General features: G+C 43.5%; 1 protein-coding gene, 1 non-coding gene and 1 pseudogene across 2 annotated transcripts; 1 reads left to right on the top strand and 2 right to left on the bottom strand.

The window, feature by feature from the left end:
• Positions 1-2,713: 2,713 nt before the first annotated feature.
• On the bottom strand, positions 2,714-2,787 carry TRNAI-AAU (transfer RNA isoleucine (anticodon AAU)). The gene has a single exon. It is a non-coding gene; the product is annotated as a tRNA-Ile (tRNA).
• A 4,191-nt stretch (positions 2,788-6,978) lies between these two features.
• On the bottom strand, positions 6,979-8,116 carry LOC147460230 (putative pentatricopeptide repeat-containing protein At3g13770, mitochondrial). The gene is made up of 4 exons (XM_086511686.1): positions 7,982-8,116; positions 7,665-7,755; positions 7,359-7,577; positions 6,979-7,310 (listed from the first exon to the last, which is right to left on the bottom strand). The coding sequence occupies exons 1-4, from the start codon at positions 8,114-8,116 to the stop codon at positions 6,979-6,981; spliced, it is 777 nt and encodes a 258-aa protein (XP_086367812.1).
• Positions 8,117-9,517: 1,401 nt separating this feature from the next.
• Positions 9,518-10,428, top strand: LOC147460231 (uncharacterized; annotated as a pseudogene).
• Positions 10,429-11,646: the final 1,218 nt, after the last annotated feature.

Consider the following 11,646-nt stretch of genomic DNA (forward strand, 5'->3'; position numbering starts at 1 on the left):
AGTCAGGAAGCTTTTCTTGTGAGGCGAACAGGAGTTAGTGGATGGTATGCCAGTGTCAATTGTGTCAGAATTTTGTATTCCGGTTTTTTTCTTGAACAGAAAGAAGTGCGTGTCCAGATCTTCTCAAAGTTGGCCTGAATACTTACATTGTTATGGTGCAGTATGATTCTAAGGGAGATAATTTATTTGCAAGATCCGTTGCATTATACCTAGAACACCTGTCTCGTGGAGTTTGTTATGTAGATGTGTGCTTGCAGATTTTCTTTTTCATACATGTATGATTATGTAAACGGATTCTGTCTGAGTTTGGATCAAATGCTGTCAATCATTTGTGGCATCGGTATAGAGTTTGATCTGATAGCTGATTGTTGTGAAGGCTCCCAATATTGTGGTTCATTGAAGGATGGGAGATCCCTTTGGAGTTGTGAGAAAGTAAATTCCTTGTGAATTCACTTGGGACGGCCGCATCTAATGTCCTGGATGTTTGAAAATCTTTTTCGGCTTCCTTTCGTTGCTAGCACGTTGAGAGAATTCTCTGTGGAGGTCACCTTCTTACTGCTCCATATGGCGTGAATTTTATCAGTGTGGGAATGATGGGCAAATGCTACTTCAGTTTTGGAGATGGATATCAGTATTGTCATGTTTTTATTGGCTGTATTATGTTGCGATGTATGAGACTCCAACCCTTGTCTGGATGGTCTCTGAATCTGTTTGTTGGGTATTCCTCATGCTTTTACTACGTCAATGTTGCTGTCTACTAGCCTTTTCTATGTGTGGTCTTGCTACATGGTAGCCTTTTGTTTGCGCCAATTTGTGCATAGTTGTTTGCACTTTTGAATTCGCCACATTTTTTGTGGAGATTACGGAGAAGGTGAAGGTTTAAATCATCCAATTTGGATTTGTGGTTCTACAGATTTGCGTGTGTACCTAGTAATGGCTATGTGTGACGTATAAGTGACAACTGGACGTAATTGGGTGGCAGGCCTGCATTTTCAGCTACTTCAGTGTGCTATGGAAGATGCACAGAGATTGACGTTGGCAGTGTATTCTATTGCACTTATATGGGCAATGACCTCACTACTTTTTGCTAGTTTGACAAATTTTACAGAGGAATGGCGATCCATAGTAAGGGGAGTAGGTGGTCGCGTAGAATTTTGCGCAATGTTGTCTAAAGCACTAATTATGCATATAGCAAGGCGAAGACCTCTGTTGTTTTTGAAACAAACAGTGGAACAGAAAGTGCTGGCCCTAAATGAGGATCATTTACCTACCAAAATAAGTCTTTGGTAAACAAAAAGCTGAGAAGAAAGTCAGGAGGCTCTTCTGTGAAAGGACCCATTTACAATCTGATGATTAGATTTAAAATTTTGTACGCCTTTCTCCTTTTGCTCCAAGGCATGTTATATATTGTGACAAATATGGAAAGAAAATGAAGCTTAAGAATCTTAAACTCCTAGGGTGAAGGTGCCAAATATGGGACCATACTCCGGTGGGGAAACATAAGTTTGGAATCTTGCTTATGTGTCCTTCTGTGATTTGCTAAAAGTGTATGACTATTGGCAAAGCCTTGATAGTCTCTAAATGCTTCAAGAGGCCTGAAAAGGTGAATTTTCTCTAGCAAGCAACAAAATAAATCTAAAAATTATCAATGTTGGTATCATTTAATTCGTCTTTTCATGAGAAATTGGATCTAGTTTTCACATTACCACCATGACTAGATTTGCAAAATACCCCTCAAAAAGTACTATTTTTTTCAAGCTAAGTCTCTTATATGGCGCCTTCAACCTATGCAAAGGGAGACCTGGTGCTAACTTTGTCCGAATGCTCAATTACCATTAGAATTCTTGGCTTTTCCTTTTGGGTATGATTTGTGAATGCATTATCAAGCTCTACGGAGCTTCTCTGGTTATGGTCCCATTTATAGTCGCATATTTTGAGCACTTTTTGCTGTTTTGGATGAAGTATCAAATTGTAGTAGCTAGAGGATTCTACACTTCTCAGAAAGTTTACACTTATCTCCTATACATTGCACACTAACATCTTATAGGGGTCCGAAGTAGATGTTGTAGAGGGGAACACATAGGTGAGATCCTGCATGAGCCAATTTAAGGAAAACCATATTGTCAGAAGAGACCTCCAAATTGTATGAGCCAATTTAAGGAAAATAGTATTGATAGAGGGTATGTATGAGCCAATTTAAGGAAAATTGTATTGATAGAGGGGATGTATGAGCCACTCTTATGAAAATCATATTGTCTGAGGAGACCTGCAAATTGTATGAGCCAATTTAAGGAAAATCATATTGTCAAAGCTCAATCTCCTGTGATATTCCATGATTTTGAATCAAATCTATGCCAAAAAGATAGCTAATGTGAAACTTTTTTAGTACAAAATGCTTGCTGTCTCCTCAAATGTTTAAGGAAGGATGGATTTATTCAAAGCATGTCCTACTCTTGGGACCTGTTTGGCTCCTCTACCCTAGAGGTCCGAGGTTGTGCGGGTATATAATTATCTTGTGCTTTCAGGAGTTGATTGCATCTTTGACCTGTGTCACATCTGCGCCCTACATTGTGCATGATGTCAGATTCTATTGAGGAGGAGATCCAAGCGGACCTAATTAAAAAGCATGCACAAAGTTCTTAAAAATGACACCTAAAACGTTAGGTTGATCCAATCAGATGTATTATTAGAAGGGGCCGGCTGAGGGCTAGTGTGGCCCATGCAGGTCTTGAACCTGCGACCTACGCGTAATTAGCACGACGCTCTAACCAACTGAGCTAATGGGCCGATGAGCGATTGTCGTTGCTTTAAACAAAAAACTCTATATAACTCTATTGAGCTGCTCAAAAGAGTGGTCTCGCAAGGTGTTAGTGGCACTTGAGAACCTTTTTATATTTCAATCACCAGTGACGCTAGCTTCGTCCCTTTGTTAGGAGAAGCTTGTTACAATCTCGTAGTTCTAACTACCTTTTTATAAGAGCCGAGAGCTCTTGGTGGTATATTAGTAATATTAAGCTAACATTACTCACATTCTAATAATATCTATGGTTGCATACGTGATTGCTCCTACTGATCCGCATGCCTTCGAGATTCCTGTGTAGGCGTAGTTGATTGCATCTGGATAGAGACCCTTTCTGCGATCTTGTGGCGGCGTTCCGCACAGGAAGGTCCTCGGGTGCTTTTCGTGCGTTCTGAAGATCACCATATGTAATGTACACATAGTCCCAAGCAAAGCCAAGCACAACTTCTTTCCTGTAACGCTCATTGGCCTTGCTCTTGTTGTGCATCCCACAGTGAGTGCATTAAAGGAGTCCACACTGCAGATAGAAAGATGAAAATAGCCTAGAGCTTTCTGGGCTTGCTCCTACAGTGCGTATCCCGCTACCAATGCATTGAAAGAGACGCCATTCCCATCATTTAATGCATTCGACAAGCAACATTTCGGGCAAAATGGTCATGAAGAACATGCCCATGTCATATTGCATCTTTGAAATTAATTTCAGAGCTTCCTCACCTGCCCTTGCTTGACATAAATGGTGTAAAAGCACTCCAAGAGACTTTGGTTGGTGAGAAACCGTCATTTTTCTGAAGCGCAACACATGTGTCATAATTATAGACCAAGATTGTGCCAAGCGCGACATCTTTTTTCAACCTCCTCCTAACAACAATAAAAAGCTCATTTTTTGTGCCCGTATCAGCCTCTTGCATAGAGACACATGCCTGCAATGGGGACACGTAGGTGATACCATATGGAGAGAGGCTCACATCGGCATCTTGTGTACAAAATTATGCCTTCAAGATGCACGCGTATGTGATTGCATCTGTAAAGAGTCCCTCACTTCAGATCCGCTGGAAAACATCAACCAAGTCATTGCCAAGCACGACATTTTTTTGTGACAGCTCCTATTAAAGAGAATTTTCAAGTCCACATCGACATCTTGCTATAGCCACAAACCTTCAAGATGCATGTGTGTGTGATTCCATCCGGAGAGAGGCCCCCACTTTGCATCCGCTGAAAACAACGGAGAGCTTTCTGGCCCTGCTCCTATTGCATGTATCCCGTAATCAATGCACTCCAAGAGATGGCATTCGGGAGAGAGATCCCACAACCAATGCATTCCCATACTTTGCATCCCTTGAAAATATCCTAGAGAAATTTTTGTGGCAATATCAGCATCTTGCATAGAGCCACATGCCTCAAGATGCTTATATGGGCACACGAATTCACAACTATGTTGTTAGTCAGAGGCTCTTGATAAGAGGTGTCGTGCTTGGCACTGTCTTGGTTGATATCTATGCGAAGAGAGGTCTTCTCTCCAGATTCAATCACCTACACATACATCTTGAAGGCATGCGGCTCTACGCAAGATGCTAATATGGGCATAAAAAATCACAATTATATTGTTCATCAGATTCTCTTGAAAAGAGATGTCGTGCTTGGCTTTGTCTTGGTTGATATGTATGCAAAGCGAGGGCCTCTCTCTAGCTACAATCACCTATGCATGCACCTTGAAGGCATGTGGCTCTACTCAAGATGCTGATATGGGCACAAAAATTCAAAATTACATTGTTAGTCAGAGGCTGTTGAAAAAAGATGTCGTGCTTGACACTATCTTAGTCAATATGTATGTCAAATGTGGTGCGCTTGAGAAAGCACAAAAAGTGCTTGATGAGCTTTCTGTCTGGCACTGATTGTGGTATGTGCGCAACAAGAGCAGCTCCACAGGTTGTCATGCTTGGCAGTGTCTTGGTCGAGATGTATGCCAAATGTGATGTGCTTGAGAAAGCACAGAAAGTGCTTGAGCTGCTTCTTGTCTTGAATGTTGTCTCTTGGAATGCACTGATTGTGGGATGTGCGCAAGAAGAGCAGTGCCAAAAATCTCTAGGCTGCTGTTTCCAACAGATGCAAAGCATTGAAATGCATTGGTTGCGGGATATGCACAATAGGAGCAGGTCCAGAAAGCTCTAGAATGTTTTCCACTTCCTACGCATAGTGTGGACTCTTGGAATTCACTAATTGCAGTATTTTCCACAGGAGAAAACTTAGTCTATTTACACCAAATGCAATCGCGTATGTGTGCATCTTGAAGGCATGTTGCTCTATGCCAGATGCTCATATGGACACAAAAATTGAGATTGATATTGTTACTCACGGGTTGTTCATGAAAAAAGATGTCGTGCTTGGCAATGCCTTGGTCAATATGTATGCTAGCTGTGGTGCGCTTGAGAAAGCATAAAAAATGCTTGAGGAGATTCTTGCAAGGAATGTCGCCTCTTTGAATGCACTGATTGTGGGATGTGCACAACAAGAGCAGGGCCAGAAAGCTCTAGGCTATTTTCAACGAAAGCAAAGCATTGGAATGCACTGGTTGCAGGATACACACAACAGGAAGCAGATGCAAACGAAACGCTTCTCTACAAATGCATTCACCTATGCTTGCACCTTGAAGGCCAGTGGCCTTATGCAAGCTGTTGACATGGGTGAGAGAATTAACGACAAGAAGATACCTGGTTTGGTGTTGTTGGTAAGCCTATGTCATGCTTGGCAGTGCTTGGTTGATATGTATGCCAAATTTGGTACTGTCATGAAATGTCGCCTCTTGGAATGCATTGATTGCGGGATGTGTGCAACAAGAGCAGGGCCAGAAAGCTCTAGGCTATTTTCAACGGATGCAAAGCATTGGAATGCATCGGTCATAGGATACACACAACATGAGCAGTGCCTGAAAGTTCTAGGCTATTTTCAGCTTCCTATCTAGAGTGTGGACTCTTGGAATGTACTGATTGTGGGATTTTGCCCATAGGAGAAAGCTCTAGTTTGTTTTTTCCACATGCAATCACCTACGTATTCATCTTGAAGGCATGTGGCTCTACGCAAGATGCTGATATGGGCAAATTATTCACAATTATATTGTCAGTTAGAGTCTGTTAAAGAAAGATGTCGTCCTTGGCATTGTCTTGGTTAATATGAATGCTAAATGTCGCCTCTTGAAGTGCACTAATTGCAGGACGTGCGCAATAAGAGCAGGGCCAGAAAGCTCGAGACTGTTTTTAGCGGATGCAAAGCAAGTGTATCTCCATAAACTCAATCACCTATACTTTTGTCTTGAAGGACATGCTTACATTTTGGGTATGTGGCTCTCACAAGTTCTCGAGGAGCTTCTTGTGCGGAGTATGGACTCTTGGAATGCACTGCCTGCAAGGTTTTCCCCAGTGTCATGGCCAGAAAGCTCTTGTCTGTTTTCAGCAGATGTGGCCTCTTGGAATGCACTGATTGCCGAAGGTGCACAACAAGAGCAGTACTATCTTGATCCATATATATGTGAAGCGAGGGCTCAAGGGCCTCTCTGCAAATGGAATCACCTATGCATGCATCTTGAAGGATGTGGCTCTACGCAAGATACTGAGCCACAATCTTCAAGATACATGCATAGGTAATTCCATCTGAAGAGATGCCCTTGCTTCACTTGGCACTCAAGCCTCCAAGACAGTGCCAAGCACAACAACTTTCTAACAACATAGTTGTGAATTCGTGTGCCCTCATATCAGCATCTTGCGTAGAGCCACAATCTTCAAGATGCATGCATAGGTGATTCCATCTGAAGAGAGGCCCTCACTTCACTTGGCACTCAAGCCTCTAAGACAATGCCAAGCACAACAGTTTTTTTCAACAGCCTCTAGCGGCGGGCTGCGTTCTTGCCTTGGCTTTACGAAGCTATAGAGAGCCCTCTTTTCAAGAGCCTATGAGTAACAACATAGTTGTTAATTTTTTGTGCCCACGTCAGCATCTTGCATAGAGACACAATCTTCAAGATGCATGCATAAGTGTTTCCATCTAAAGAGAGGCCACCCTCACTGAGCCTTCCCTTCACTGGTTGTTTTCAAAACTTGGCCCTTCAAGACAGTGCGAAGCAGGACATCTTTTTTCAACAACCTCTAACGCGGGCTGGGCTGCGTTCCTGCCTTGACTTTAGAAATCTATAAAGACTCGAGAGCCTTGCATCTCCATGCAAGCTTGTAAAAATAGCCAAGAGTCCACGCTTCGGACCTTCTCCCTGTGCGTATCGCTGTCCTAGGTGCATTGAATAAAACGATGGAGCCCGTGTGAAAGTCTGCCACGTTGGCTTGCCCTTGCTGGGCATATCCTCCTATAAGTGCAGTCCAAGAAACTACATTTAGGGAGAAACCCTTCCTCCGCATTCGTTGAAAAAACCCCTTAGCTTCCTGGCCCTGCTCCTGTCGGGCATATCTTCTAATCAGTGCATTCCAAGAGACTTCATTCCGGACAGAAAGCTGGTCAAGAACTTGTGCTTTCAAAAGTACACCACACTTGGCATACATGTCAAGCAAAGCCTTGCCAAGCACGACATCTTTTTGTAACAGCCCCTGCCTAACAATCTCATCATGACTTTGCTTGCCCATGATAGCGTTTTGCATAATGCCACATGCCTTCAAAACACAAGCATATGTGACCGCATCCGGAGAGAAGCCCTCACTTTGCATCCGATAAAAACAGCCAAGCACTTCCTGGCCCCGATCTTGTTGGGCATATCTTGCAATCAATGCATTCAAAGAGACTGCATCCCGGACATAAATCTCGTCAAGAACTTGTTGTGCTTTGGAAAGTACACTACACTTGGCATACATGTCAACCAAAGCATTACCAAGCACGACAGTTTTTGGCAACAGCCCCCGACTAACAAGCTCATCATGAATTTGTTTTCCTGTGTTGACGTCTTTCAAAGTGCCACATGCCTTCAAAATGCAAGCATAGGTGACTGCATCTGGAGAGAAGCCCTCGATTTGCATCCGCTAGAAACATCCCAATGCTTCTTGGCCCAGCCCCTGTTGGGCATAACCTGCAATCAATGCATTCCAAGAGACCGCATCTCGATCAGGAAGCTCGTCAAGAACTTGTCGAGATATCAAAAGTACACCACACTTGGCATACATGTCAACCCAAAGCATTGCCAAGCATGACAATTGTTTTCAACAGCCCCTGATTGACAATCTCATTGTGAATTTGTTTGCCCATATCAATGTCTCGCATAATGCCAGATGCCTTCAAAATACAAGCATAGGTGATTGCATGTGGAGAGAAACCCTCACTTCGCATACACTGGAAACAATTCAAAGCTTCCTAGCCCTGGTCTTGTTGGGCATATCCTGCAATTAATGCAGTCCAAGAGATGACATCTCGGTTGGGAAGCTCGTTCAGATTTGTTGTGCTTTCCAAAGTACACCACAATTAGCATACATGTATACCAGCGCATTGCCAAGCATGACATTCTTCTCCAACAACCTCTGACTGCATCCGGAGAGAGGCCCTCGCTTGGCAAGCGATGAAAACAACCCAGAGCTTCGTGACCCTGCCCATGTCCTGCAATAAGTGCAGTCCAACAGACGACATCCCGGATTGGAAGCTCATCAACAACTTGTTGTGCCTTGACAAGTGAACCGCACTTAACATACATACTGGACAACAAGCTCTGTAACCTGTGAACTGCATGTGGAGAAGATCGAGTAGCTTTTGACGGTGTAGTTTTTTTTAGAGCTTGTCAGTGCTGGGTTTTTTGGCTTTCTAAAAGAAACCCTTAATGTTGTATTGGGTTAGGGAGACTCCTTTCATTTCACATCCTGACATGATGGAGACTCACCTTTCATTTCACATCCTGACATGTCTTTACTTTTCTTGAATTCTATTGTTTTCACTGCATGATGGAGACTTACCTTTCATTTCACATCGTGACATGTCTTTACTTTTCTTGAATTCTATTGTTTTAGAATGCTAAAGTGAAGCTTCACCTTGCATAGATTTTAGTAAATTTTACACACACACACACACACATGTTTTTTTTTCCATTCTATTGTTTTAGAATGCTAAAGTGAAGCTTCACTTTGCATAATTCTAATAAATTCTTTACACACACATATATAGTAATTAGTTCTTTTTATTCACCTTTTATTTCACAACTTCACATGGCTTTACATTTCTTGCATTTTATAGCTTGATTCCAATCAGTGTAAACGTTCGAGAAAGTCTTTTTTATTAAGCGGCTGCTGCTGATCGAGTTTCTTCCTCACAAAGGAGAAAATCAAAAATACTAGCAAAAATTTTGAGTGGACGACTTTCTCACATATTCCATCGATTTTTCTTCTGTTTACCATGGTTTGCAGTTAGCTAGTCTCAATTTTTAATTGGCTCAAGACTAAGCTGAGGAAATCCTTTCCCAAACACTGATACAAATTTAATTCAACTTAACAATTTTATCACTTTCTTATTGTTTTTGAAATCCGTCGTGACCCTTTCACTTGTTTTTTAAATAGAGGAGCCACATATCTCTCATTTTAGAAAACCCTAGCTCTGAGAGCCGAGAGCAGGGGAGGGCATCCTCTGTTGTTGCAGGAGCTTGGGCATCAATTCTGGCTGTCTCGCGCGAGGTGGGGGCCCTCTTAGGCGGGTGGCGGACCAGGAGCCGTTCTTGTTCTTGCTGCGGACACGCACGGGTGTTGCAACATGCATGGGCTTGCAGGGCAGAGTGGCTTCATGTCGGTGGACAGGGGAGCTCATGGGTACGAGTTCTCGGCTGCCCTTGCTGTCCTGTGTAGCCAGGCATTCCTTGTAGCGTTAGGATTTCTTTTTGCAATTTGGCTCGGCGGTAGCCATGTTCCTTGCTGGAACAACACAGTTCGCCATGGGTTCTTGGGTCTTGGACAGGTGGCGGGCCTGGTCATGCTGGTTTTGCGGGGGTGGCTTGCTAGGTATTGGCACTGTGTTGGCATCATTAGAAAGGGCGTGGCCCCCTTAAGGCCTGGTTGGTCAGGATGTTTGTTGGTGGTTCTCGTCAAGTGGTTCAATTCTGTGGTGGCATCTTCAGAAAGGGTGTGGCCTCCTTAAGGCCTGGTTGGTCAGGATGTTTGCTGGCAGGTTCGGAGGTGGTTATTGTCAAGTGGTTCAGTTCTTGTCAAGTGGATCAGGTCTTCTTGTTGGGGGCACGGATGTTTGAGGTGTGGAGGGAGGGTGGCAGACTCCCTGCACATGGTGGCCTCGCCATCTGGCTCTTAGCCTTTTCCGGATGCGGCTGTGTTTTGGTGTTTTATTCTCTATCGGCTCTATGTGGTGGTCTTGGGGGCTCTCGTCTGGCGGACTTTGTCCTTGCTTGGTGGTTCCCTTAAGATCTCCTTGGTGATGGGGACATCGGGCCCCGCCCTCTTGGCCGGCTCTTCTGCTCTATTGTAGTATCCCTAGTTAGCTTGACCTTCTAGTCGGGTGGCTCCCTTATAGCCAGTGTACTTCGGTATGTTGTATGGTTTCTCCTCTGGAGGTGTTTATGGATGGGGTGGTAGCTCATGTATAAACTGTGGCAGCCTCTAGATAGGATGGCTATACTGTGTTTGGTTGATTGGAGTTTGTTGGACTTGTCTGGCTCCGTGGCTCGGTATGAGCATGGACGGAGATGTATTCTTTTTGGTTTTAATCTATTTCTTCCACCCACTTATTGTGGGTTTTGCAAAAAAAAAAAAAAAGAGGATCCACGTGGGCTAACGACATGCCAGGAATTTGGAATTGCCCACTACGCTAACGAAGTAAACACATCGTAAATTCTAGCAGTACTTTTGAGACTCGCTTTTTTTTGTTTTTTCTGTGAGACTTAGGTTTTGTGTGGTACTAACCACTGAGAATTTGTAGAAATGAATGCGGTCACATTGCAAAAGTTCAGTGAAAAGAAACATGCAACCAATTGGTTTCCAAAATTTGAAAGCGAGCGGGAAACCTTATCACATAACTATTTTAACCTCTTTATTTTAATTGCATGACGGTACATGCTGGGGCCATCCACATGCTAGCTTTGAATGCAGAGCCAGAGAGAGAGAGAGAGAGAGAGAGAGAGAGAGAGAGAGAGAGAGAGAGAGAGAGAGAGAGAGAGAGAGAGAGAGAGAGAGAGAGAGAGAGAGAGAGAGAGAGAGAGAGAGAGAGGTATTATTGTCCTTGAAGGTCAAACATGACACCATGTGAAACATGTCTCACACGATATGCTAAGCGGATCAAGGAATCCCAATGCCTTGATGACTATGGATATGAGAATGGCCACTGAGAGTCTATGGCGTGGCTAGTAGAAGAGAAAGGCATGAAGGGAGTGATCTGTGATGAAAGCGTGAGGGAAGCATGCTTGGATGCGATAAAAAAGGTAAGAACTCAAGTAGGGTATGACACCCAGACTCTTGAAATTGCAAGGGACGTGCATACACGAAAGGATTCTACCCCAAAGGGATTGGGAGCTAAGGTAGATCATTGCTATAGTGTGGATTGCAGATAAGGGAATAGCCGCAAGCATGTATGGGTGTGTACGATGTCCTCTCTCAGAGAAGAATATGCCTTTGTAATTGGGGACAATGTGTGTGGTGTAATGCATGAAGTACAAGACTCCAAATTTTTCCTTACCGTTGTCAGGAGTTTTTTGGAGCAAGGGATTGCGCATATGTACATACCCATGCATGGTGCATCAAATAAAGTATTGCCCATTTTCCAGAGCCAGGTGGTTACGTGGGGCCCACATGTGTACAGGTAGGACACCATGTACATAGTGCATCGATTTTCATCGTTACTAGTACCATTGTGTTTTTCTACAATAAGGAGGAGTTGGT

This window comes from Adiantum capillus-veneris, chromosome 4 (assembly GCF_014529385.1).
Source record: "Adiantum capillus-veneris isolate H3 chromosome 4, ASM1452938v2, whole genome shotgun sequence".
NCBI lineage: Eukaryota > Viridiplantae > Streptophyta > Polypodiopsida > Polypodiales > Pteridaceae > Adiantum > Adiantum capillus-veneris.

Excerpts from the sequence above, each read along its gene's own strand:
- LOC147460230 (XM_086511686.1), bottom strand. The coding sequence starts at position 8,116 with ATGCGAAGTGAGGGTTTCTCTCCACATGCAATCACCTATGCTTGTATT. Across the intron at positions 7,578-7,664 it reads GCCAAAAACTGTCGTGCTTG|TCTCTTTGAATGCATTGATT; the intron begins GTAATGCTTTGG and ends TCCGGGATGCAG. Across the intron at positions 7,311-7,358 it reads ACAAAAAGATGTCGTGCTTG|CACAAGTTCTTGACCAGCTT; the intron begins GCAAGGCTTTGC and ends TACTTTTGAAAG.